Consider the following 25647-nt stretch of genomic DNA (forward strand, 5'->3'; position numbering starts at 1 on the left):
CGTTCTAATTTCACAGAACAGCAGCAGCAATGGTCCTGTGGCTTGCAACGTGCAGGAGGTCAGACTAGATGATCATGATGGTCCCTTCTGGCTTTAAAGTCAGAGCAATGCAATGCGACATAGTGGGCTGTGGTCAGCTGGCTATAGGATGCTGCATGGCATAGCACTTTGCATGTACTGTAATTACAAGTAAGCAGTGCAATACTCTTCACCTAGTGCAAATTTTACATTTAAACAGGAAGAAAAAATAATTAAACTCACCTTCTCTCCTTTGAGTTTGTCTTCTTGATCCAAGCAACAGTTCCCATTTTCTTTACTTTGGCAACAAAATGGTTCCTAAAATAGTCATATCCCATTAATACAACATATGACTTCTGCTCATAATGTGCTTGATCCCAAGTCAATTGAAGTCAATGGGAGTTTCTCTTCTGACTTACAATGGGCTTTGGATGAGGCTCAATAAAATTGCAAATATTCATGTTTTAAGGCATTATCTTTTTCTTACCAAAACCTTTTTTTTAAAAAAATTCTCCATGAAAAAAGGTCTTCTAGGTTTCTCAGTGGAATTTACACAAAATGTTGGCAGACAGGGTGAACTTTATGTCATTAACACTCATGGTTGTCACCGCCTCTTTTAGTTCAAATCTTATTTCAACTTTATTTTATGCATGTAATGCCATGACTAGCAAAGACCAAAGTCTCCTTGCTTCAATCACACAAATATTCCCACTGACTGCAATGAAACTACTTTTGTGAGGAAGATTTGGGCCTCTTCTGAACAGTTAATATTTAGAACCAGATTTTTATAATACTCTTTGCCACTCTGTAATTTGTATGTCTGGGCTAAATATTACAGAACAACAGGTTTATGTGTTTGGTGGCCTGAGCCAAAGCTTACCGGAGTTAACAGAAACACTTTCATTGACTTCAATGAGCTTTGGTTCAGGCGCTGAGAGATGGCTGATCTGCATTACTGCAAAGGACAGCCAACAACCCTTGACAGAGACAAGACTGGATGTGTATTTAAACTCACAATGGTCTCTGGTTGTTTAGATATTGTAATACACAGTAATACATGCCTCACTATCCCATAAAAATATTTTAGAACAAATATTCAAAGCAGTTGAATAGGAATACTCTTTGAACCCACCGTTCCCACTGCTTACCTTACAGAAGGTTTTACAGCCATCTAAGATTGGCCTATACCCAGTGCAGCGGCACAAGTTACCTGATACCAGAAAATAATAGGTGAACTATTAATTCTATCTATGACATATAATTTAGGATTCAAGACTTCAAGGTTTGTCTTTTTGAGATTTCAGGAGAAGGGGTATATCTCTGAAATGCAGTATGGGCCAGATGTACAAAAGAGCTCAGCATCCATTAGCTCCTGAGGGAAGGAAACTCTTACAGCAGCTAAGAGGAAGCTGTAATACTGCAAGAGCTGCATCAGATGGCAGCAGGGGGTGAGTTGACCCAGGGCCATAACAACTTTGGCTTTGGCTTCACTGACACAAAGGTGGGTTTTTACAGAGAGATAACTAGCATGGGATAGTTCTCTCATTGTAAAAACTGAAGTGCAGACAAGGCACTTGCAGTGTTTATAATGAGGTAGCTAGGCAAAGTCAGCACTATGCCTCCTGCCCATGGCTGACCCCACCAAGTTTGCCTCATGGTAAAACTAAACTGGCCTTGTCTCCCCTCTGCTTTTACACTGGGATAGTGAACCCACATTAGTTATCCCTCTCTAAAGCACACCTTTTTGCAGTGAAGACATAGCCAGTCTCTCTGTTATTGTTTAGTTTTATTACTGTCACAAAAGCTTTGGCACTGTTCTGAGGTTTATAATGTTCTGAAGTCAGTATCTGATGAGATCTAAGGCCAAGACTTTCAAAAGTTGCTACTGATTATGGATGCCTCAATTTTTGAGTACCCAACTTGAGACATCTTAAAAGGGCCTGATTTTCAAAAAGTGCTTAGTGCCTACCCTCTGAAAATCAACTCCCTTAAAGGTGTGCCAAGTTGGGCACCCTAACTGAGACATTCCAAATCACTAGTCACTTCTGAAAATTTTGGCCCGCTGGAGGGTATGCTATTTAGCATGACATCACAGATATGCTGCTTAGTATATAGGCACCTCACAGATTTTAGGCAGTCAAGAATTCATTGTTGATTTCTTCCCTCCCCTGCTTTTCTGAAAGGAAACTGTCATTAAAAATCTTATTTACTAAGAGATTATTTATCTTGTTTGTTCATATATTAAAAATGGCATTTTGATTGGGGTTGGGGGGAACAAACAAAAACTAACCAGCCAGAGCTGCAGTTATCTGCTCCATGGAGGGTTCCGGGTGGTTTCTCAGCAAAGCATACATGGACATCACCATTCCAGGGGTGCAAAAGCCACACTGAGAGCCATGGCACTTAGCCAGCCTTTCCTGGAACAAAACAGAACAACAGCCCCTGCTTCAAAATGCAAACTCAAAAAATTTCTTTTTTCAATCACTTAAAAAAAGCTGTTGATTTAAAATATTACAAACATGATTTAAAGGGTTACGAGATCTGACCAGTTAACACAATGAAAAATGTGACAAATGTTACAAACTTAAATGCCTTCCTCTTAGAAATGCGAGATATTTCGAGAAGAAACTTAATCTAATGTGAAATCTGAACCAAGAATAGTTATTTCAGATGTGTGGGTCCAAGCATACCTCACTGGTGGACGAAGGGAGCAGATTATTCCACAACTGCCTACGTCAGGGTTCTTACACCTTCCTCTGTGGAATCTGGTGCTGACCACTGCTGGAGATGGAGCATTGGCCTAGACAGACCCTGGGTCTGATCCAGACTGGCAATTACTGAGTTCTTTTGTCTTTACCTCAGTCTCTTAATATTAGATGCAGTATTGTAGCTGGATATGAGCGAGACAAGGTGGGTGAGGTAATATCTTTTATTGGACTAACTTCTATTGGTGAGAGAGAAAAGCTTTCGAGCTACACTGTCTCTCTTTCTCACCCACAGAAGTTAGTCCAATAAAAGATATTACCTCACTTATCTTGTTTCTCTGTTAATATTAGGCAGTCTGCATGAAGGGGCATCTCTAATACGTCTTAATCAACCACTTTATACTTGCATTATCAAGGTTTCCAGTAAAAGTTAGTCTGACCGTTAACAATGTCTAACAAATATCAGACTTTTGCTGGCCCACTAAAGTCTCACTGTTTATGTATCTTCTTTGCTGTGCCTCAAACATACAGTATATGCACTGTTTAGCAAGCAGCAACATTGCACATTGCACCTTTTACAATACTTTGTTTTTTAGCAGAGCTGGACAAATAATCTAAACTATTTTCTGTATAGATGTACTATAATTTTAAGGTTAATACCTTTGGCCATTTTTGCAGCCTGTGGGCATTTCCTTTCTGGCTTCAAGGAGGTGCCAGCACTGGCAGATCACATACCTCTTAGTTAATCATCTAGAACTGTTTTATTTTAGCAAATAGGTTGTTCCCATACTATGCTGGAGATTCCTGATGTTTTTGCAGCATGTGTGACATTTGCTAGCTAGCTAACTGTACATAAAGACTATATTTTCCTGTTTTTCCTTCACACATTTTGAATTACACTGCAGAATCAGTTTAAAAATCCAGAGTCTTCAGCTATCTTTTAGTAGTGGGAGCAATACCATATCTTTAAAAATCATAACAATGCCGTGCCACCATTGCCAATTAATCCTAGGCATGTGAAGGAAGAAAGCAAAAATCCTTTTACAGCATGCTCTCACCTGAACTGGATGTATCCGGGTTTTTGTGCATCCTATGCCTTCCACAGTGGTGACTGCAACGCCATGCAACGAGCATATAGGTAATAGACAGGCATTGGCAGAATAATGTCTTTGGATTGTAAAGAAGAATCAAGGACATTAAATATAGTGTAATAGTATTCTGTGGTAAATTAAGAACACGCTTTTTACTTTATCTCTCTAGCTATAAGCACCCATCATCATCATATTGAGTGAAACTAGAATTATAAGATTTAAAAAGATAGGGATTATATAAACAGTAATTCTTGTGTACATTGTAGGAGTCGCATGCCTGGTCATGCAACAGTTGGCACTTAGGGGCCTGTGTACGCCCCTCAAACCTAACATTCTATGGGCCAAAAGTATAAATATCTCACTCTTTCCATCACTTAATCCTTATCTGCCATCAGAAGCGCTATTTGCAGGGCTCTGATGCAGAGGGCAGGAGGGAAGGTCAGGGTGTTTCTTTCCAAGCAACACAGTGAGAAAACAAGAGTTACTGTTGGTAACTAACCTCTCCTTTCTCCTTCATGACATTGCTTTCACAGACCTCACTATAGAAGACTAGCTAGCAGTGACCTCCCTGATGAGGTGAGCTTAGCAGTGCCCTGCTAGTTAAACAGTGACATAAGCACTGCTCTAAGTCAGTGGTTTTCAATCTGGGGTCCGCAGACTATGTCTAAGATTTCCAAAGAGGTCCATACCTCCACTTGACATTTTTTAGGGGTCCACAAATGAAAAAAGGTTGAAAACCAGTGCTTTAAATCAATATTTGCTCAATACAGAGTTGATGTAGCACTCAGAAAACAGCAGTGATTGAGGTGTGAGCTGAATTCCATCAAGGAGACTTAGAGGTTTTAGGTAACTACACGCTGTGGATACATGTCTCTGAAGGAGCTATCCTCATCACTAAGCCAGTGACATATTCAGGCATCGGGACATTAGCCAGCTCACAACATGATTCAGTCAGGGCCGGCTCCAGCTTTTTTGCCGCCCCAAGTGTTGGGGAAAAAAAAAAAGAGAAAAAAGAAAAACCCGATTGAGCTGCCGCTGAAGTGCCGCTGAAGAGGACGAGAGGGAGTAAAGCACTCGCCACCGAATTGCTGCCGAAGACTGAAGCGGAGTTGAGCTGCTGCTGAAGACTAAGTTGCTGAAGGACCCGCTGCTGAATTCCCGCCAGAGACCCGATGTGATGCCTCAATACCGGACGGAGTGCCGCCCCTTTCTATTGGCCACCCCAGGCACTTGCTTCCTTTGCTGGTGCCTGGAGCCAAACCTGGACTCAGTGCACAGTTTTTCCACTTAAATGGCCTTTGAACTAACAAGACCTAACCGCTAGGTTTTTCTGCAAATGATCAATTTAAATTGAATATTAAGTTAAAGTTTGACAAGCTTTTTTTAAAATACACTATCACATATGAAAACCTTATCTACATTCTTGAGTTTTTTTAATATTTCCTTTAGTAAGCTGAAATCACATTTATTTTTAAAAGGTCATAAAAATGTATTGTTGACTATTCCAGATATTTTGTTAAGGATACCGTATGTTCTTGGAAGCAGGTTCATAAGTGGAGATCATCACAGTGCAGGCTCCACAGCCACCTCCTCCGCAGCCATACTTAGTTCCTGTGAGACGGAGTGAAAGAGCTGCCATTAAGGAAAAAAGCTTATGGGTATTTAATAATTCATTTTTTGCTTCTGCTCTGTTCCAAGTAGTTTCACTCTTGCAGGAAATCAGATGAACAAAATGGGAATCAAACAGCTACCTAGGCAAAGCTTGAGGACAATCTTCTTCCTGAAGACAACATATATAGAACCTGTAATTGCACAAGTGCAATGGCACATATATCAGAAGCTCATTTTTACATTGCTTGAAATTGTCAATTATTTTAAGACCAAATCTACAAAATAAACTGACCAAGCTCCCACCAAGTTCATTGGAAGCTGTTGACTTCCTTTGGAAGCAAGAGCAGCCCGCAATATGTAAATATCCCACTGGGACAGAAACAACGGTAGACATGCAGTACAGCTCACATGTTCTGTTTCAAAGTGGCTGAACTGTATTTTTGGGTAAACTCAGTAAGTTGCTGTGTAACATGGGGGAAAGATTTAGGGCCCAAGACTCGTGGGTGACATACATTTAACTTAAATATGTAGTTAAGCGCTTTGCTGAATCGGGGCCTCAAAGTAAGTTAGGAATCTAAATACCTTCGTGGATCTGGGCCTTAGTTCTTAGGGCCAAGATTTTCAAAATGGTTGCCACTGAAGTTAATGGGAGCTGCTAAGTGCTCAGAGCTTTTGAAAATCAGGGCACCAAAGACTAAAATGTTTAGATTCCCAGTAGGGTTAAAATGAAACCTTTAGGTTTATTTTGAGTCTGTTAATATCACAAACTAAACAATGGGACGATACATGTATTTTGTATGGAAATCATTGTTTATCGAAATCATCTCTCTTGCAGGAAATCAGATGAACAAAATGGGAATCAAACAGCTACCTAGGCAAAGTGCAATTAATCAAATTAAAATAGCCAAAAATACTTTTTTCAGCAGTATAACAATAGAACAAACAGGAATTTATTTCAGAGTTCTGAAATATTACAATTCTCAGAATTAACTGTATAGTATTTGAATGTCATGGGTCTCAAACTGATTTTAAACATGTGGGCAAGTATTCCACTTCATATTTACAACCAGCGCAAACTCCAAAGGCAGAGATTAGTGGAAGATATTTTTCCTCAAGCCTTGCTTTGACCTCCGAGTCCTTTCACTGGCTCACATTTACATGCTGCATCAAATGTAAATTTCTTGTTCTTTTTGTCAAGGTTCTGCATTTCATCCCAGCCCATCTCTCAGATCTTGTGTTGTATCATCTGCCTCCTTGCTTTCCCAGTGATGCCATCCTCACCGTCCTGTGTCTCTCATTTCTACTCACATATTCGTGTCTTCTTCCACCTTGTCCACTATGCATGGATCAGCTTCCTAATCTCAGTGCCAGCTCCCACCCACTCAAATCTCATATTTCTCCACAATGCCACAGACATTAACCCATCTGACTCTGTTGTCTTCTTCATTCCAACATTGCAGAAAAAAAGAGTGATAAAAAAATTCAAATCTGAATCAGCACCTCCTCTTGGTTTCCCAATAACTCTTTTCAGTGTCACCTGGAGTCTGATTTTTTAGAAGTGTTAAGCACCCACCTCTTGAAGTCAGTGGGAGATGCAGAGACTTAGCCACCTCTGGAAATAAGGCTTTTAGGCTATTTAATATAGGGAGTATATTTCTATTTGTCTTGTACAGCACTGAGCAAGTATTTTTGGTCCTGATTTTAGAAAAGAGTAGGGTAAAAATGTTGCCAATATGCCAACAATACAAGAAAATGTCTGACAGAGGTGCTCCACTTGGTGTATGGCACACTTCCTGGTGGTCTGTGGATTTTTTCCTAATATCTGATTTGTGTCCATTTATCCTTTTCCTTAGAGACTGTCCAGTTTGGCCGATGTACATAGCAGAGGGGCATTGCTGGCATATGATGGCGTATATTACATTGGTGGACGTGCAGGTGAATGAACCAGTGATGGTGTGGCTGATCTGGTTAGGTCCTGTGACGGTGTCGCTGGTGTAGATATGTGGGCAGAGTTGGCATCGGGGTTTGTTGCATGGATTGGTTCCTGAGCTAGAGTTACTATGGTGCGGTGTGCAGTTACTGGTGAGAATATGCTTCAGGTTGGCAGGTTGTCTGTGGGTGAGGACTGGCCTGCCACCCAAGGCCTGTGAAAGTGTGGGATCATTGTCCAGGATGGGTTGTAGATCCCTGATGATGCGTTGGAGGGGTTTTAGCTGGGGACTGTATGTGATGGCCAGTCCCCACACCGGTTCATTCACCTGTACGTCCACCAATGTAATATATGCCAGCAATGCCCCTCTGCTATGTACATCAGCCAAACTGGACAGTCTCTAAGGAAAAGGATAAATGGACACAAATCAGATATTAGGAAGGCAATATACAAAAACCTGTAGGAGAACACTTCAACCTCCCTGGCCACACAATAGCAGATCTTAAGGTGGCCATTCTGCAGCAAAAAAACTTCAGGACCAGACTTCAAAGAGAAACTGCTGAGCTTCAGTTCATCTGCAAATTTGACACCATCAGCTCAGGATTAAACAAAGACTGTGAATGGCTTGCCAACTACAGAACCAGTTTCTCCTCCCTTGGTTTTCACACCTCAACTGCTAGAACAGGGCCTCATCCTCCCTGATTGAACTAACCTCATTATCTCTAGCTTGCTTCTTGCTTGCATATATATACCTGCCCCTGGAAATTTCCACTATTTGCATCCGACGAAGTGGGTATTCACCTACGAAAGCTCATGCTGCAAAACGTCTGTTAGTCTATAAGGTGCCACAGGATTCTTTGCTGCTTTTACGTATTTTAAATTTAGCTGGGACACCAACACTAGTATCCCCACTCTTCCCAAAAGTGCCATTGGAGTTCTAATGACACTAGTGATCAGGTCATCAGTTTTGCACATTATCTGAAAAACGGGACTTCCAGCAGCACAGTACTCTCTTCCACCATTCTGAAGCATCAGCTCAGTTCAGAGAGTAAGTGACACTTACTAAATCCTGTATCAGGGCCGCCCAGAGGGGGGGGGGCAAGAGGGGCAATTTGCCCCAGGCCCCGAGCCCCACAGGGGCCCTCACCAGAGTTTTTCGGGGGCCCTGGAGCGGGGTCCCGGAAAACTCTCGCGGGGCCGGGCGCAGGAGCTTCTTCGCTCCCAGTCTTCGCCGGCGGGGGGTCCTTCTGCTCCGGGGCGGAACGACCCCCGCTGGCGAATTACCGCCGAAGACGGAGCGGCACTCGCCGCCGAAGTTCAGCTCGGTCTTTGGCGGTAATTTGGCGGTGGGGGGCCCTTCCGTTCTGGGACCCGCCACTGAAGTGCCCCGAAGACCCGCGGCGGGGACCCCCCGCCGCCGAATTACCGCCGAAAACCGGGCTGCGCTTCGGCGGCGGGTCCCGCTTCGGCGGTAATTCGGAGGCGGGGGGGCCCCCGCCGCGGGTCTTCGGGGCACTTCGGCGGCGGGTCCCGGAAGGGAAGGGCCCCCCGCCGCCGAAGACCCCGGGCCCCCGGAATCCTCTGGGCGGCCCTGTCCTGTATTCACATTTCACTAATACACACATAATCCACCTACAAAGATACTGACTGCAATCTGGTTCTTAGTAAGGATTTAACAGCAGGTCTCAGATTACTAAAGATTCATTATTTTTAGAACTAGATTACAGTACATTATCACAGATTATCTGACAAGGGTAATTCAACTCCCCCCACTTGCTAATTCACAGTGGATCTTCTATTAATTAATAGTCTAATGCACCATTTCCCACAGCTTCTAGCCTCCCCTCCAAGTACCCATGAGGCTTAGTTCATCTCATTTATTACAAAATCCCCGTGATTTGATAGAAGTGCTATATAAGTGCATGGTATTATCAGAGGATGTCAAAGCACTTCACAACACTAATTAATCTCTGAGAGGCAGATAAGTATTAATATCCTCATCTTACAAATGGGAATAGATGAACACAAAAAGGGTAAGCGACATTCCCAAGGTGTCACAGCAAGTCAGTGGCAAAACTTCGCATAGAACCCAGATTGCCCGATTTAGCAATGTGCTCGGACCAGTGAACTACAATCCCTTTGAGTTGGGGATAACATTAAGCTAATTTTTTACAGTTTAATGGAGTTCCTAACATTAAAATATAGTCAAGCACTGAAGAGTGTTTGGCTCTTAAAAAGATACATAACTTAATATAGTAATTTTATGCAGCTCCAGGGCCCAATCCCTGTCATCCTTAATCAGGCAAAGCTCTAATTATCATCAGTGGGAGTTTTTCCTGAACACAGTCTGCAGGATAATGCCCTAACTGCATGAACAAGGAAAGGATATGTCTCTTTCGGAGGTAAGACAACAGCATTTGTTCAGGATCAGCATTCTTCTCTACTATCTGCAGAAGGAAGGAAAACAAGCTGTTACAAAAATACTCAAGGTTTATCCTTCAGGGCACAAACCCATAGTCTTCCTTCCCAGCCCCCACTTAACAGAACTGCACTTGCTAAGGGCCAAAGGTGGGAATTTTTGCTTCCTTTGGAAGTTTTTTGTCTGACAGCCCTACTGCTAAAAAGAAACTGTCAGGACAGCTTATCCTTAATAAAAACAACCCTGGTGACAGGAGGAATGCCACATCAAAGGAATCCATCCTGAGCCCCTCTAAAGGTAAAGGGTGTCAGGAATGGGACTGGATGTCAGCCTATGCGCATATGCTTCATATGTATAAAGACATACAAAACCACTCTGGGGAACTCTCAGAATTGTGAACAGTCCGATGGCCTGTTGGAAGTGAAAGGGAGCAGAGACTATTCCATAGCGCAGATGAACATGGAAGTATTACTGCAAAGTTACAGATACCAGTTATTAAAGATACAAACACAGGAAGAGAGTTTACTACACACCTCCAGATCAGAAATGTAATAAGGAAATAAATATTCTTGACAGATTATAGAGCCTCGTTATTATTTGAACATATGATGAACACTGGAGGGCAGATTAGCCAGGCCAGTGCCAGGGATCCCCTTCCTCCTAGTTTTACCCACAGATCTATACTGTACTCAATCTACAGAGTATCCAAATATTTTACAAAATTATAATGCCCCACCATACTCTCAAATGAGATGGCTGTAATGAATGCTGTGACCATTAACAATATTTGTAGCTATCCATGCCAAGAAAACGTTACACAATGGTAATCAGATTTTATGCATCAGGGCATAAACTATGCAGGTCAGGAAGACTTCCCCCTCTTCTGCCAGCACTGCATAAAACTGATTCAATACAATCTTCATTCTGTGATAGTCTCTGACAGAGGACGAATACTAAACTACATGGAGCAACAGCATCATCCAGAAACTCCACATACCTATCTGGTTAGAGGAATCCTTATCCCATCCCACAAGACTCTTTGCTGCTTTTACTTATCCCATTATCTTGAATCAGCTAAACCGTAAAGTAGTGTTTAATCAATAGCCAATGTAAGTAATTATATTCCCATTACATCAACATTCTATTAGGCCAGTAGCTTCCATTTCATTTATCATATTTTGTTATATTTTTGCATTTCCATTAGTGACATCTGCCTTCTTATCCTCTCCACATTGCACTGTGTGTCAAGAAAATGTATATTTCAAGCAAAACACATAATTTTCAGTATTTTTTTTTTTTTTGCACACATGAAATTCTGAGGGAAATTTTCAAAGGATGAAAAGAGAGTTTGGCACCCAACTGCCACTGATGTTCCAGGAAGGGCTGCAGGCCTAACTCCATTTTGTGATTTTGAAAATCTTCCCTCCTCTGGCATCATCATCCACAGGAATCTTGTGAGAAACCAGGCAGCAGGAAGGAAAGTGCATGATCTGCAGGTCTGCCGTGGCCCCCCACTTCAACACTGGTTGACAACAGTCCTAGAGAGGTTATGGGATGTTCGTTTGGGGATAAAATGTTATTGTTCTCCCACTGCTTTTTGAAAATCATTTGCATGTCAAGGAATTCAAAAAACTCGGTGGGGTAGAAAGCTCAATGACAGCTACTCTTCTAAACTTCACACCACTTAAGGTGTATGATGTTAGTAGGAGTGGAACACTCTTCAGCTCCGTGGCACTCTAGATTTTATACAAAAGAAAAATAATTTACCTAGCACTGATGTGCATAGAAAGTGCCATGACAAAAAATGTATGGTAGGGGGCAAACTGCATAAAAGAAAGACACAAGGCATTTGTGTTAAATATTTAACTTCCTGATATGAACCTGAAATTAACTCCAAACTTTCACTCTTAACTTGCCATTCTCCTTACATTCACTGCAAACAAAAAATGTATGCAGAACACATCTGTGTGGAAGTAACAGCTAAAGAGAATTTTTAGAACACAGGAACTCCTAACCAATCTCCCCTACCCCCCAGTATCATGCTTCCCCCTTACTAACGTTCAGTGGTGGTGTTTTAGTTGGCTAGCTCCCAGCACTAAAAGGGGAAGGGTCGATGGGAAATCAGGACCCTGAGACTGACAGTCCCCAGGAACAATGGCAAGAGGCCAATGCTCCAGGTCAGCCTGATTGACAGGGCGGGCAGGCTAATCAGGGAGACAGGCCAGGGTGGGTCCTGTCCTCTGTATGAGCTGGAATTGCCTAGGTCAGACAGAGTGGGGCTGAGCTAAGGAGAAAGCAGGGGTCCAAGCTGAGCTGGAGAGCAGAGCCATGCCAGATCCAGAGGGGCCAGAGCTGCAGCCACAGAGTCAGAGACACAGTCCAAGGAGAGCAGATCCTGTGCTGGGAGCAGAGCTGCAGCCACAGAGCCAGAGGCATAGCCCGGGGAGACCAGATCCTGTGCTGGGAGCAGAGCTGCCGCCATAAAGCCAGGTGTGGTGAGCAACTGGGGCCAGCCAAGGGAGGGGACCTTGGGCAAAGGGCCCAGTGCAGAAAGACACCCCCAGCCAAGGGTCCTTGCAGACCAGGCTGGGAGGGGGTTCTTAACCTGTCGGGCAGCTGACGCTGGGAAGAAGGGTCCCACCACCCAAAGCCCGGTGGTGTGTGGCCGCCACCATTGCAAGTGTCCAACCTGCAGCATCCCTGCAGCACAGCCAGGGCCTGAGACGGAGCCCTGGGACCTAGAAGGAACAGACTGAACTGACACCCCAGCCTCTGTCCTAGGTGACCACAGCAGGGTTGGGGGTCGAGCCCCCCAGGAATCCTGGGCCCAGCGTTGTGGGGGTTACGAGAACTCTGCCAGACAGGAGAGTGCAAGGGGAGTCCTCAAGGGCAGGGAGGCCTCTGGGTAAAGGAAGTGGGAGCGAGGACTCAGATCCTTTCGCTAGCCCACCTCACCGGGGTAGTGCAGAAGCCAGGAAAGTTCCCCACAATAGCGGGACCCCCCCCACCCTTACATATTCGCTATATTGGCTGTTTCCTGTTCTGACCCTGCAGAGGAGAAAGGGACGGGAGGGTGGAGAACTGCACATGGAGTCGGAGGAGCTTGAGTCTGTGTGTTTCCGTTGCCAGCACATGAGAAGTGGCCAAAAGGACACTCCAGCGTCTCCCGGCCCGCCCCAATGCCCCGCTGCCTACCCCGCTCACTTACCTTCCTCCCATTCACACAGAAGATCAGCTCATCAGGCCTCGCTCCCCCGGCAGCGGGGAGAGACATTGCGAGACGCTGGGAATCACAACGCCTGTCCCCGCGAACCAGCTCTGCTGCGCAGTTCCGTCCAGCAAGCGAGCGATGAACTTCGCGGGGCGGGGCTGCCTGTGAACTCGAGGGGCCGGGCGGCAAAGCCAGTAACATGAGAAGTCAGGGGTGGGGGTGGTGGGGTGATCCGCAAATGTAACTGATACAAGCGGGCTGTAGATAAGCTATAGATAGTTTCCACCCAATGTGCAATCTCATATAAAAAGCCCATCCTGCGCCAAACACTTCAAAAACTGGTTCACCGCCAGGAAAGTCAAAGACAGTGGTTACTATCGCCGAGAAAAGCGTGACCGTTCTCCGTTCTTTGCTGGAATAACTCTTGCATAAATCCTGGCACAGAATTTAAAGGCGACACTCGCATTTCACAGTATTACAAACTGTTAGTTCATCATCTCATGTATCTGTTATAAAAAGGTGGCATCGCCGCCTCCCGCCATTAGCATACTATCACCATGGTCCAGAGTGCAAGGAACTGCAATGGCCAATCCTAAAAATGAATGATTTACCAAAATAACAGCATTGTAAGATTAGAGAAAAACAAAGATGCACAAAGACATTACTCCTCTAAATAGACCATTACTTAATTATTATTATTTATAACTATGGTAGAACCAATTATTTTTATTATTTATTAATATTGCTGTACACCCTAGAGGCCCCAGCATTATTGTGCTAGGCATTGTAGAGGCTCCAGCTGAGATAGGGACCCCATTTTGCTAGGCACTGCATAAACACAGAGGAAGAGCCAGTGCCTGCCCCAAAGAACTTAAAATCTAAACTGACAAGACAGATAAAGGGAGTATTATCTTCATTTTCACAGATGGGGAACTGAGGCACAGACAGATTAAGTGACTTGCCGAAGGTCCCATAAGAAATTTGTGACTGAGCCAGCATCCAAATCCCAGCCCAGCATCTTACCCATGAAACCATTTGTGGAAAAACTACATGACCTGTTCTTAGCTGCCTGTGGGTGAATACAACCAAGCCCATCCTTACTGCCACCTCAGACAAAATGAAAGCATGTATAGAGACGTCAGTGTAAATATGCATACATAAATAAATAAACCATTTTCAAAAGCTAATGAAGTGTTTGAGTCATGAGAGAAAAAGTAAAAAAAAAAAGAGAGAAAGGTTGAAAATGGAAGAGCTGATTTTTAAAACTTGCAATCACAATGGGGACATGGACAGCTAACCCCCAAGCAAGCTCATGGGTCGATGGATCCCTATCCATTCGCAATACTAATATTTTCTCCCAACAATTCAAGTACTGTTTAAAAATCAATTGAAGCCAAAGTCAAGGGGAATTGTACTCAAGATAATTCACATAGCGGAGGATCAAGATAGGGCTGTATGGATTTATCAGCAAAGCATTTTCCTATTATCTATGTATATTTTATCTCTAATTTACTCATTACAATATTTTATTTCTTTAAAGAAAGTTTGCTGCCAATGCTGCTATAGTTGCAAACTGAGCAGCTTTTACTGTCTTCCCCCAAAGCCACCACCTATTGGTTTCATGTGGCACTTGATTTTATAGGCTGGGACATTGAATAGTAAGGCCACTATTTTCTGTAAAATTATGTTCAGAGATTTCATTGTTTTCCTGTTTGATTACTAAAGTTCATAATGTAATATTGATTCTTTCACTGCTACATAAAAGAGAAATACTGTCTTGAAAGAAGAAAGCACCTTCAAGAATCCAAACTCTGGACATAGTATGAAAGGACATGTTCAAGAATGGTAGCCATCAATATAAGAAAAAATATATAGGATACAGAACCATTACTTAATTAAATGTATTGCTAACTGGTACCAGTTAAATAGTGGTTTGAGGTGATAAAAACCCAGGAGTAGGGCTATGTCACTACCTTTGATCAATAAACCCAAGTTTCAGTTAATAAGAGGAGATGGGGAAAAGTATGCTAGATGGTGGCAGGCTTGAAAGTACTCAGATTTTATTAGCATGTGTGTGCACCTCTCCCCTCTCCTCCCTCCCATTAACAGGCTATCCACATTCCAAGATTTACACAAAAACTCTTTTACCCTTATTCCGACATAAATATTATGAGATCAAAAGTTTTTGTTAACCCAAACTAAGCCTGAGTTGGATGTAGAGAAAACTTCTTAGACTGATGAACTGATGCTCAAAACCAGCCTATCTTCAAAACATCATCAACAGCAAAAGCAGCTAACTCAACCTTGAGAGAAAAAGGGCAAACTCCTGTTCTTAGTTCTTAGTTCCAATTATGCAAATCTGAAGTAATTCTAAATGACTTCAGTGGAGTCACAGCAAAGCTGCACAGAGAGTTTCAGTTCCAGAACTCCAGCTAAAACACCCAGATCTCAATATCTTTAGCAAATAGCAGTTCTTTGCAACGCACTACAACAGCATTCATTCAAAAAGAAGCAGATTACAACTGTAACACTTATTTGCCAATGTGGCCAGCCTGAGCCTCCGCCCAGAGCACTAGGTTTGCAGCTCCCATTGGCCAGGAACCACAGCCAATGGGAGCTGCGGGGGCAGTGCCTGCCAACGTGAAATACAGTATAGCACAATGATTTTTAACATGTGATTCTAAAACTTAAGTGGATGGCATTTAATGGGGCAGTTCCGCACTGTAAGTTTAAACAATGATAGTATTCAGGGCTGGCTCCAGACCCCAGCACGCCAAGCGCGCGCTTGGGGCGGCATTTTGCCGGCAGGGCGGCAGGCAGCTCCAGCGGATCTTCCGCAGTCATGCCTGCGGGAGGTTCACCAGAGCTGCGGGACCAGCGCACCCTCCGCAGGCACGTCTGCAAGAGGTCCCCCGGAGCCGCAGGACCGGCGACTGGCAGCGCGCCCCCTGCGGCATGCCGCCGTGCTTGGGGCGGCCAAATTCCTAGAGCCGCCCCTGATAGTATTATAACCAATTAAGTTAAACCAGGCTGTAACTATTTACTAATTTAATTATCATACCATCGAACAGTATTGCTCTGTACAGAAAACTTACTTTTACAACACAACAGCACTAACGTTCTGATTGATAGCTGACTCAGGCCAAGGGCAAATGAAGGCAGAATGAAATGAAAGCAATTCCTTTTAATATAATAATTATACACAGATACAGATGTGCATTGGAAAGACTGGACAAGGAAGAATGGACCTTCTTACCGCTGAAGCCCTCTATATCTTGCATCCTAATGCAGGGCCAACTGCTGTGTTTCATTTGTATATTTTGATTTGTAACATGTTATTCAGAACATTCTTAAGCAGATGCACAATATTTAAAAACAAGAAAACTCATCTTTTATTGGATCAATGCCAGTAGATGACAAACAATGAAGAATATGGGACAGTTGCATAAGCTACTATACTGGTGGACTAAATGTATCCATGAAAAAAAAAAAAACAGAATGTCTGCAATATTATCTTATAGTACCTATGCACACAGATTGTTCCCTATATGATAATAGTCAGTGTTGTAAATAAATATTATTTATTGTACCAAATTAATCTGTTATAACTCCATTGACTTAAATGGAGTTTGATTTTGTTCATTTCCTTTATTTTATGTTTAAGTGCCTGACAGAGACTTTGATTTTTATTTTGATCTTTGTTTTTATTGATTCTCTCTCTGATTTCCATTCCAAGGGTAAAATATAGAGATTATAGGAGGAAAAGTTTCTCTGTGCCTGTTTCAAAGTTCAAGTCATTACAGTTAGACAAGCATCAACCACTGGGGAATCTCCCTTGAGATACTTGTCTACAGTTAAGGTTTGTCTACACTGGAGCTGGAAGGTATAATTTACAACTCGAGGAGAATACCCATGTTAACTCTGATTGAGCTAATGTACTAAAAATAGAAGTATAGCCACAGTGGAGTGATATGCTAGCCGCCCTGAATTCATACATAGGGTCTCAGATGAGATCATACCCAGGGCCAGCTAGTTAAGCATCCTGGGTGTAAGACAAGGCCATGTAACGGTATGAGGATCAATGATCTCATTGCAAAATCCCTAAAGAAAGAAACTGTTGTGCTGTGAGTAAAACATACTGTTAAAAGGTTAGACCCTTATTCTACAAAGATTTATGCGCATGTGTGAAATAAAGCAAGTGTGTAAGTCTGCAGAATTGGGCCTTATTTAGTAATTATACTATTTTACATGATTAAAATATTTTAAAAGTGTTCTAATATTAAGCAAAACAACACGAGTTTCTGTTTGGGGTAAAGGATCATTTTTATTTTTAAAGTAAAAAGCTCTACACAGTAAAGACAGAACTCTGCCTTCAGCCTCATACAGGGCTTGTAACATGAGTTAAACATTTTATAAAGAAACCAAACTCACTGTTCTAGTTCAATTAAGAGTGTTCTAATAATCAAAAATCATGTTGGTCAGGAGGTTATCGTGATAGTGTGTGCTGCTAAACAGGTCTTCAGTGCAGTGTGTAGTGCTCGCCACTCAAACAATAGCAGACACTGGTTCTACAAATCTACACCAGCTTCTTTAACATTCAGACATCTCATGTCTCAGGAGGGAAAACAGCCCACGCTTTGGTCATGGAAATTTCAGCAGAATAGAATCTGTTGTGTAAAATTATACAACTTTAAGAATGAGTATGTTTAGGTAAGTTCAGCTGACTGACAGCAATACTAGCCTTACAATATACTTTCCCCCAATACTTCTTTTCCATTTGATCTCAGTTTTCTCTTCCTTTCTTGTCTCAGCTTCTTTGGCCTTTTTCCTTTCTTTCTCTCTCTCTGCTGATGGGCTGCCAATAAAAAGGGTGCTCTCAAATATGACCTTTCTTCTTCTGTGTCCCAGAGGAGCATGTGCTCACAGGGAGAAATGGACGGAGGGTTTTACTGTCTCAGAGTATAGATAATGAACTTTGGGGATATAGTAGAATGCAAAAAGCACACCTTTAACCTGCACCTAGGAAGTGAATGGACAGCACGTCTACATTCATGAAAATGGGATCTCTGCCTGGCTTGGTAGAAAACACTGAAAAAGATTTTGGGTGAGATAAGACTTCTTTAAATAGGAGCTTAGCCTGTTTAGTCTCTAGAAAACATGTTATAATCTTGTTTTATATGTAACCTTATTCGCTATCTCTTGAATCTTTGATAATAAACTTATTGTTGATTACACTATAAATATATCTAATTGCTTTGGTTGCTGATCCTGAGCTGAATCATACAACCTGCTGTACTCTGTTCCTTTGGGGACAGCAGAGCCAGTACTTCTGTGAGTGTTCAATAGAGAAGGGGCTGGACACTACAGAGGAATGTATCAAAGAGGCTCTGGGACTGAGTTACACCTATTATTAACCTGCAAGACAAAGTGAGGACTGGCATATCCCAGAGGAGATTGTTTGGATGGCTGGTGGTTCCACGGAACTGACACGGTTAAGTATAAGCAAGTCTCCCTCTTACTGGAGAGGCAGGGGGCTAACAAGGTGACTCACAGTCTAGGGTACCCCAAGAACCATCACACTTACTTCTGTTTGGTAGCAGAATTTTAATCTCAGGACCTCTCATTCATAGAATCATAGGACTTGAATGGACCTTGAGAGGTCATCTAGTCCAGTCCCCTACACTCATGGCAGGACTAAGGCTATGTCTATACTATTGTGGTAAGTCGACCTAAGCTACACAACTCCAGCTATGTGAATAACGTAGTTGGAGTCGACGTACCTTAGGTTGACTTACCGCGGGGGGTTGATGGGAGAAACTCTCCCATTGATTTACCTTATTCTTCTCGTCAGGGGTAGAGTACAGGGGTTGACTGGAGAGCGATGTGCTGTCAATTTGGCGGGTCTTCACTTGACCTGATAAATCGACTGCTGGTAGATCTATCTCAGAGCATGGATCCTGGCTGTAGTGTAGATGTAGAGCCTAAGTATTAAACACCTCACTCGAGCAGACCATACAGACTCTCTCTTTTCCTGCCCTCACTGCTCCTCCAAAGACCACCTAATTTGTTCACAGCTGAGCAGATTCATCAGAAAGCAGGATTTCTCAAAGTACTAATTCAAGTTTGGGGAGAAAAAACAGTTTCTCACTTTCTCATAACTGTTGTTCTTCGAGATGTGTTGCTCATATCCATTCCAATTAGGCGTGTGCGCACCTCAGGCACAGTCGTTGGAAAGTTTTTCCCTTAGCAGCACCCATCGGGTCAGCTTGGAGCCTCCTGGAGTGGCGCCTCCATGGTGCTCAATATATGACCCTGCCGACCCAGCACCTCCTCAGTTCCTCTTGCCAGCTGCTCTGACAGAGGGGAAGGCGGGCGGGTTTGGAATGGACATGAGCAACACATCTCGAAGAACAACAGTTACGAGAAGGTGAGTAACTGTTTTTTCTTCTTCAAGTGATTGCTCATATCGATTCCAATTAGGGGACTCTCAAGCCTTTCCTAGGTGGTGGGGTCGGAGTCATGGAATGGCTGATTGGAGCATCGCTCTGCCGAAAGCTGCATCATCTCTGGCGTGCCGGATGATGGCATAATGAGGGGTGAATGGATGCACTGAGGACCAAGTTGCTGCCCTGCAGATTTCTTGGATAGGGACCTGGGCCAGGAATGCAGCTGATGAGGCCTGTGCCCTTGTGGAGTGTGCCGTAAGTGCTGGGGCTGGTGTCTTGGCCAGCTTGTAGCACGTGCAGATGCAGAATGTGATCCAGGAAGATATTCTGTGAGATGAGACTGGTCGTCTTTTCATGTGGTCAGCCACCACTATGGACAACTGGTTTGATTTCCTGAACAGCTTGATGTGTTTGATATAGAAGGCTAATGCTCTCCCAATATCCAAGGAGTGCAGCCTCTGCTCACAGCTACTAGTACGAGGCTTCGGATAAAAAACAGGTAGGAATATGTCTTGGCTGGTATGGAAATGTGACCCCACCTTAGGCAGAAAGGCCTTGTGAGGTCTGAGCTGCACCCTGTCTTTGTGGAAAACTGTATAAGGTGGGTCTGAGGTAATGGCCTTTAACTCAGACACCCTTTTTGCTGATGTAATGGCAGTTAGGAAGGCTGCCTTCCGTGATAGGTAGAGAAGGGAACAAGTCGCCAGTGGCTTGAATGGGGGCCCCATTAATTTGGAGAGGACCAAATTAAGGTCCCATGCAGGAAAAGGCTGTCTAATTTGGGGAAGTAGCCATTCCAGACTCTTGAGGAACTGTCCAACCATGGGGTTGGCGAAGACAGAATGTCCAGACACTCCGGGGGTGGAAAGCTGAGATAGCTGCTAGGTGTACCTTTATGGTCGACACTGCCAGGCCTTGCTGTTTCAGGTGTGGAAGATACTCCAGAATCAGAGGTAATGGCGCCTGAAGTGGGGGTGTATGACGCTGGTCGCACCAGCAAGTGAACCTCTTCCACTTCGCCAGATATGTGGCCCTCATGTAGGGCTTTCTGTTGCCAAGTAAGATCTCCCTTACCTGCTCCAGCACAGAAGTTCCATGGGGTTCAGCCATAAAGCTTCCAGGCCGTGAGGTGGAGGGACCGGAGGTCTGGGTGATGAAGACAACCATGATCCTGACTGATCAGCGCAATGTTATTGGAGTGTCGACTGACTGATCCAAAAGCGTGGTGTACCAGTGTTGTCGAGGCCACGCTGCTGCCACCAGAATTATCTCCGCCCCATCTCTGCAGACCTTAAGTAGGACCTTGTGCACGAGAAAGACTGAGGGAAAACGTAGAGCAGACAGCCTCCCCAGAGTAGCAGGAATGCATCCGAGATTGAGCCCGGGCTTTTTTTCCGGAAGGAGCAAAACACTGGGCACTTCCTGTCGCTCCGAGTGATGAACAGATCCACCTGGGGAAATCCCCACCTTTGGAAGATGGAGCATACGATATCCAGCCAGATAGACCATTTGTGATTGTGGAAGGACCTGCTGAGGTGGTCCGTCAGTACGTTCTGGACTCCTGGCCAATAGGACGCTTCCAGGTGAATGGAGTGGGCTATATAGAATTCCCAGAGTCTGAGGGCTTCTTGACAGATGGGTGAGGAACGGGTTCCACCCTGCTTGTTGATGTAAAACATGGCAGTGGTGTTGTCCATCATAACTGCCACACACTGGCCATGCAGATGAGACTGAAAGGCCTGGCATGCCATTCGCACGGCTCTCAGCTCCTTGATATTGATATGGAGAGAGAGCTTGTTCTGTGATCATAGGGCCCTGAATTTGGAGGTCTCCCAAATGTGCACCCCATCCTAGATCCGATATGCCTTTACTATGGACAAGGAAAGCTGAGGGCTGTTGAAGGGAACTCCTTTGCAGACTACTCGAGGATCGAGCCACCATTGGAGGGACGCTTGTACTTGCTGTGGCACCGTGACCACTGAGTTCAGGCTGTTGTGCCCTGGGTGGTGGGCTGAAGTGAGCCAGGCCTGCAGAGGCCTGAGCCTCAGCTTGGAATGTCGGATCACATACGTGAAGGCAGCCATGTGTCCGAGGAGACTCAAGCAACCCCTTGTGTAGTGGTTGGGTACTGTCTGAGGCTTTGAATGATGTCTGTCATGGCTTGGACTTGGGACTTCGGCAAACTTGCTCTTGCCTGGACCAAGTCCAACACCGCCCCGATAAACTCTATATTTTAGGTTGGTGACAAGGCTGACTTGTTCACGTTGAGGAGGATACCCAGTCTCTCGAAAGTGGATCTGACTAGATGGACCTGAGACTCCACCTGCTCCCTGGTGTGCCCTCTGAGCAGCTGTCATCGAGGTATGGGTATAGCTGCACCTGCCTCCTTCAGAGGAAGGCTGCTACAACTGATATGCACTTGGGGGCTGACAACAGGCCGAAGTGGAGGACCATGAACTGATAACATTTTTGGTTGACCATGAACCTTAGGAAGCATCTGTGTGCAGGCCGAATCGCTATGTGAAAGTACGCATCTTTCACGTCAAGGGCAGCAAACCAGTCTCCCGGATCCAGAGAAGGGATAATTGTACTGAGGGAGACCATGCAGAACTTTAACTTCACCATGAACTTGTTGAGTCCTTGCAGGTCTAGAATGGGTCTGAGACTCCCTTTGTCTTTGGGGATTAGGAAAGAGCAGGAATAGAATCCCCTTCCCCTGAGGAACCTCCTCCACCGCTCCTATGGCAAGGAGCACCTGCACCTCCTAGATAAGGAATTGCTTATGTGAAGGGTCCATGAAGAGGGACAGGGAAGGGGGATGGGAGGGAGGGTCGGAGCAGAATTGGAGAGAATATCTCACTTCTACCATGCAGAGAACACAGCAGGATAGATGGTTCAAAAAACACGGGGAAGGATCCAGGGCTGAGTCATGTGCTCTGTCCTCAGGTACACCTTCAAAATGCCTACTTTGAGTCTGACAAAGGTTTAGTAGGGCCCTGGACCTGTCCAGATGGAGGATGGGAGGACTTGTGCCTGCCATTACTGCCCCTAGGTCTGTAGAAACCCTGCCTCTGCAGAGGATATCACTGCTGTTGCTGTGGTTGGGGCTTAAAGGGCTTTCGTTGGGTTGCCGGGGTGTGCATACCCAAAGATTTAATTGTATCCCTGGAATCTTTTATGCTATGCAGCAAACAGACCCACCCCATCAAAAGGTAGGTCCTGCATAGTCTGTTGAACCTCAGGCGGAAGCCCTGAGGTCTGAAGCCATGAGCTACACCTCATGGCAATTCCTGAGGACAAGGTGTGTGCTGCTGAGTCGGCAGCATCTCGTGAGGCCTGTAAAGAGGTCTGTGCCACCTTGACAATCACCCCAAACTCCTCCCTGGACTCTGCTGGTACCAGCTCCCTAAACTTCAGCATTGAGTTCTAGGAATTGAAGTTGTATCTACTCAGGATTGCCTGCTGACTGGCAATCCTGAGTTGCAAGCCCCCGTGAAATATACTTTGCGTCCGAACAAATCCAGGCACTTGGCATACTTGGACTTAGGCGCGGGAGCTTGCTGTCCCTGTCTCTCCTTCTCATTCACCACCACCACCACTAATGAGCAGGGCCGTGGGTGTGTGAATAGGTGGTATTAATACCCCTTAGAGGGGATGAAATATTTCCTTTCCCCACCCTTAGCGGTGGGAGGGATAGAGGCCAGGGTCTGCCAAATGGTCTTTGCATTGGCCTGGATGAGGAGTAGAGCCACCTTAGTTGGTCCTTCTGGTGCCAGGATATCAACCATAGAGGTCTTACGACTCTACCACCTCCTTGGCCTGCAGGTTCATATTCTGTGCCACCCTGTGCAGGAATTCCTGGTGGGCACAGCTATATAGAGGGTGTGGCCCCGAGGTGGAGGTGCCCACCACCGCCTCATCCAGGGAGGAAGACGAGGAGGCTAGTGGGGGAGCTGGGTCCTCAGGGACTTCCTGACCTGCCCCTAATCTAGGGTCAGCCACCCCAGGGTCTGGCTCAGGAACAGGGGTGGGTTCCAAAGGAAGTGGTGCTGAACTGGGACCAGAGTTGACTTCTGCTTGTTTATCTACAGACCCAGTGCCTGGAAGTTGACCTGGACTGTACTGATGCTGTGCTGCACCTGAGTCTGCAGCTGACCTTTGATCAGACAGTCATCGAGGTATTCATAGATTCTAGGACTGGAAGGGACCTCGAGAGGTCATCGAGTCCAGTCCCCTGCCCTCATGACAGGACCAAATACTGTCTAGACCATCCCTGATAGACATTTATCTAACCTACTCTTAAATATCTCCAGAGATGGAGATTCCACAACCTCCCTAGGCAATTTATTCCAGTGTTTAACCACCCTGACAGTTAGGAACTTTTTCCTAATGTCCAACCTAAACCTCCCTAGCTGCAGTTTAAGCCCATTGCTTCTTGTTCTATCCTTAGAGGCTAAGGTGAACAAGTTTTCTCCCTCCTCCTGATGACACCCTTTTAGATACATGAAAACTGCTATCATGTCCCCTCTCAGTCTTCTCTTTTCCAAACTAAACAAACCCAATTATTTCAGCCTTCCTTCATAGGTCATGTTCTCAAGACCTTTAATTCTTGTTGCTCTTCTCTGGACCCTCTCCAATTTCTCCACATCTTTTTTGAAATGCGGTGCTCAGAACTGGACACAATACTCCAGTTGAGGCCTAACCAGTGCAGAGTAGAGCGGAAGAATGACTTCTCGTGTCTTGCTCACAACACACCTGTTAATGCATCCCAGAATCACGTTTACTTTTTTTGCAACAGCATCACACTGTTGACTCATATTTAGCTTGTGGTCCACTATAACCCCTAGATCCCTTTCTGCCGTACTCCTTCCTAGACAGTCTCTTCCCATTTTGTATGTGTGAAACTGATTTTTCCTTCCTAAGTGGAGCACTTTGCATTTGTCTTTGTTAAACTTCATCCTGTTTACCTCAGACCATTTCTCCAATTTGTCCAGATCATTTTGAATTATGACCCTGTCCTCCAAAGCAGTTGCAATCCCTCCCAGTTTGGTATCATCTGCAAACTTAATAAGCATACTTTCTATGCCAATATCTAAGTCATTGATGAAGATATTGAACAGAGCTGTTCCCAAAACAGACCCTGCAGAACCCCCTTGTCATACCTTTCCAGCAGGATTGGGAACCATTAATAACTACTCTCTGAGTACGGTTATCCAGCCAGTTATGCATCCACCTTATAGTAGCCCCATCTAAATTGTATTTGCCTAGTTAGGTATAGGTAGACTTGCACACCTCGATGCCCGAGGAAGGCTGTTACCACCACCAGCCACTTCGTGAAGACTTGTGGGGCTGCCGATAGGCCAAATCATCGAGCAGAGAATTGGTAGTGGTGTTGATCCACTAGAAACCTGAGAAATCTTCTGTGACCATGAAAGATAAAGATGTGGAAATAAGCATCCTTTAAGTCAAGGGCAGCGTACCAGTCTCCTAGATTCAGGGAGGGAATGACGGAGGCCAGGGAGACCATGCAGAAGAGATGGTTACTCACCTTGTGCAGTAACTGAGGTTCTTTGAGATGTGTGTCCCTGTGGATGCTCCACTCCAGGTGATGGTGTGTCCCGGTGCCGTTGATCGAAGATCTTTGGTAGCAGAGCCTGGTTGGGCCACACGTGCACAGCTGCTGTCTCGCAACATCTGTTCAGCACACACACGGCATCACCCCCTCAGTTCCTTCTCAACCATCCTTGGCTGAAGATCGAGCGTGGGGCAGTGCGGTAGCTTCTTCCCCTATTGACAGAAAAATTAGATACAATTAACCCAGTTTTACCCTTCCCTTTAGATGTTTGTTAATAGTTAAAAAAAAAAAACTCTCCCCTCCCCGCCCCCAACCATTTTCTTCAAGTTCTCTGCTCACTGCAAAGTGAAAACTCTCCTACGTAATTTTTGGTCCACCATGACCTCTCTTTTTTTTAATTTCAACATGCCAGGCTCTCCTGGTTTTAAAAGACACAGTTTCTTGAGCAATTTGTTGAGGTGATGCAGGTCCAGGATGTGTCGTAAACCCTCCGTCCCCTTGATCTTCGGGATTAGGAAATGTCGGGAGTAAAACCCCTTCTCTCTCAAATCTCAAGGAACTTCCTCTATGGTCCCCACAGTTAGGAGGGCTTGCACTTTCTGGGCAAGAAGCTACTTATGAGAAGGGTCCCTGAAGAGGGA

At 44.7% G+C, this 25647-nt stretch overlaps 1 protein-coding gene across 10 annotated transcripts in view; it reads right to left on the bottom strand.

Annotated features, from left to right (window-relative positions):
• LOC120374990 (aldehyde oxidase 1-like) overlaps positions 1-25647 on the bottom strand; it is a 109868-nt gene that overhangs the window by 77240 nt on the left and 6981 nt on the right. For 5 of the 10 annotated variants that reach the window (XM_039495476.1, XM_039495478.1, XM_039495475.1 and 2 more), the window contains 7 exons: positions 24980-25218; positions 9745-9802; positions 5341-5437; positions 3782-3890; positions 2309-2435; positions 1167-1228; positions 262-336 (listed from right to left, as the gene is read on the bottom strand). In XM_039495476.1, the coding sequence (XP_039351410.1) occupies positions 262-336; positions 1167-1228; positions 2309-2435; positions 3782-3890; positions 5341-5437; positions 9745-9772 (498 nt within the window). In that variant the 5' untranslated portion in view covers positions 9773-9802; positions 24980-25218. Of the gene's footprint in view, positions 1-261; positions 337-1166; positions 1229-2308; positions 2439-3781; positions 3891-5340; positions 5438-9744; positions 9803-12982; positions 13117-24979; positions 25219-25647 lie in introns of those variants that run through there. The other 5 variants (XR_005586380.1, XM_039495473.1, XM_039495479.1 and 2 more) reach the window with 2 other exon arrangements.

This window comes from Mauremys reevesii, linkage group 11 (assembly GCF_016161935.1).
Source record: "Mauremys reevesii isolate NIE-2019 linkage group 11, ASM1616193v1, whole genome shotgun sequence".
In the NCBI taxonomy this organism is placed as follows: Eukaryota; Metazoa; Chordata; order Testudines; family Geoemydidae; genus Mauremys; species Mauremys reevesii.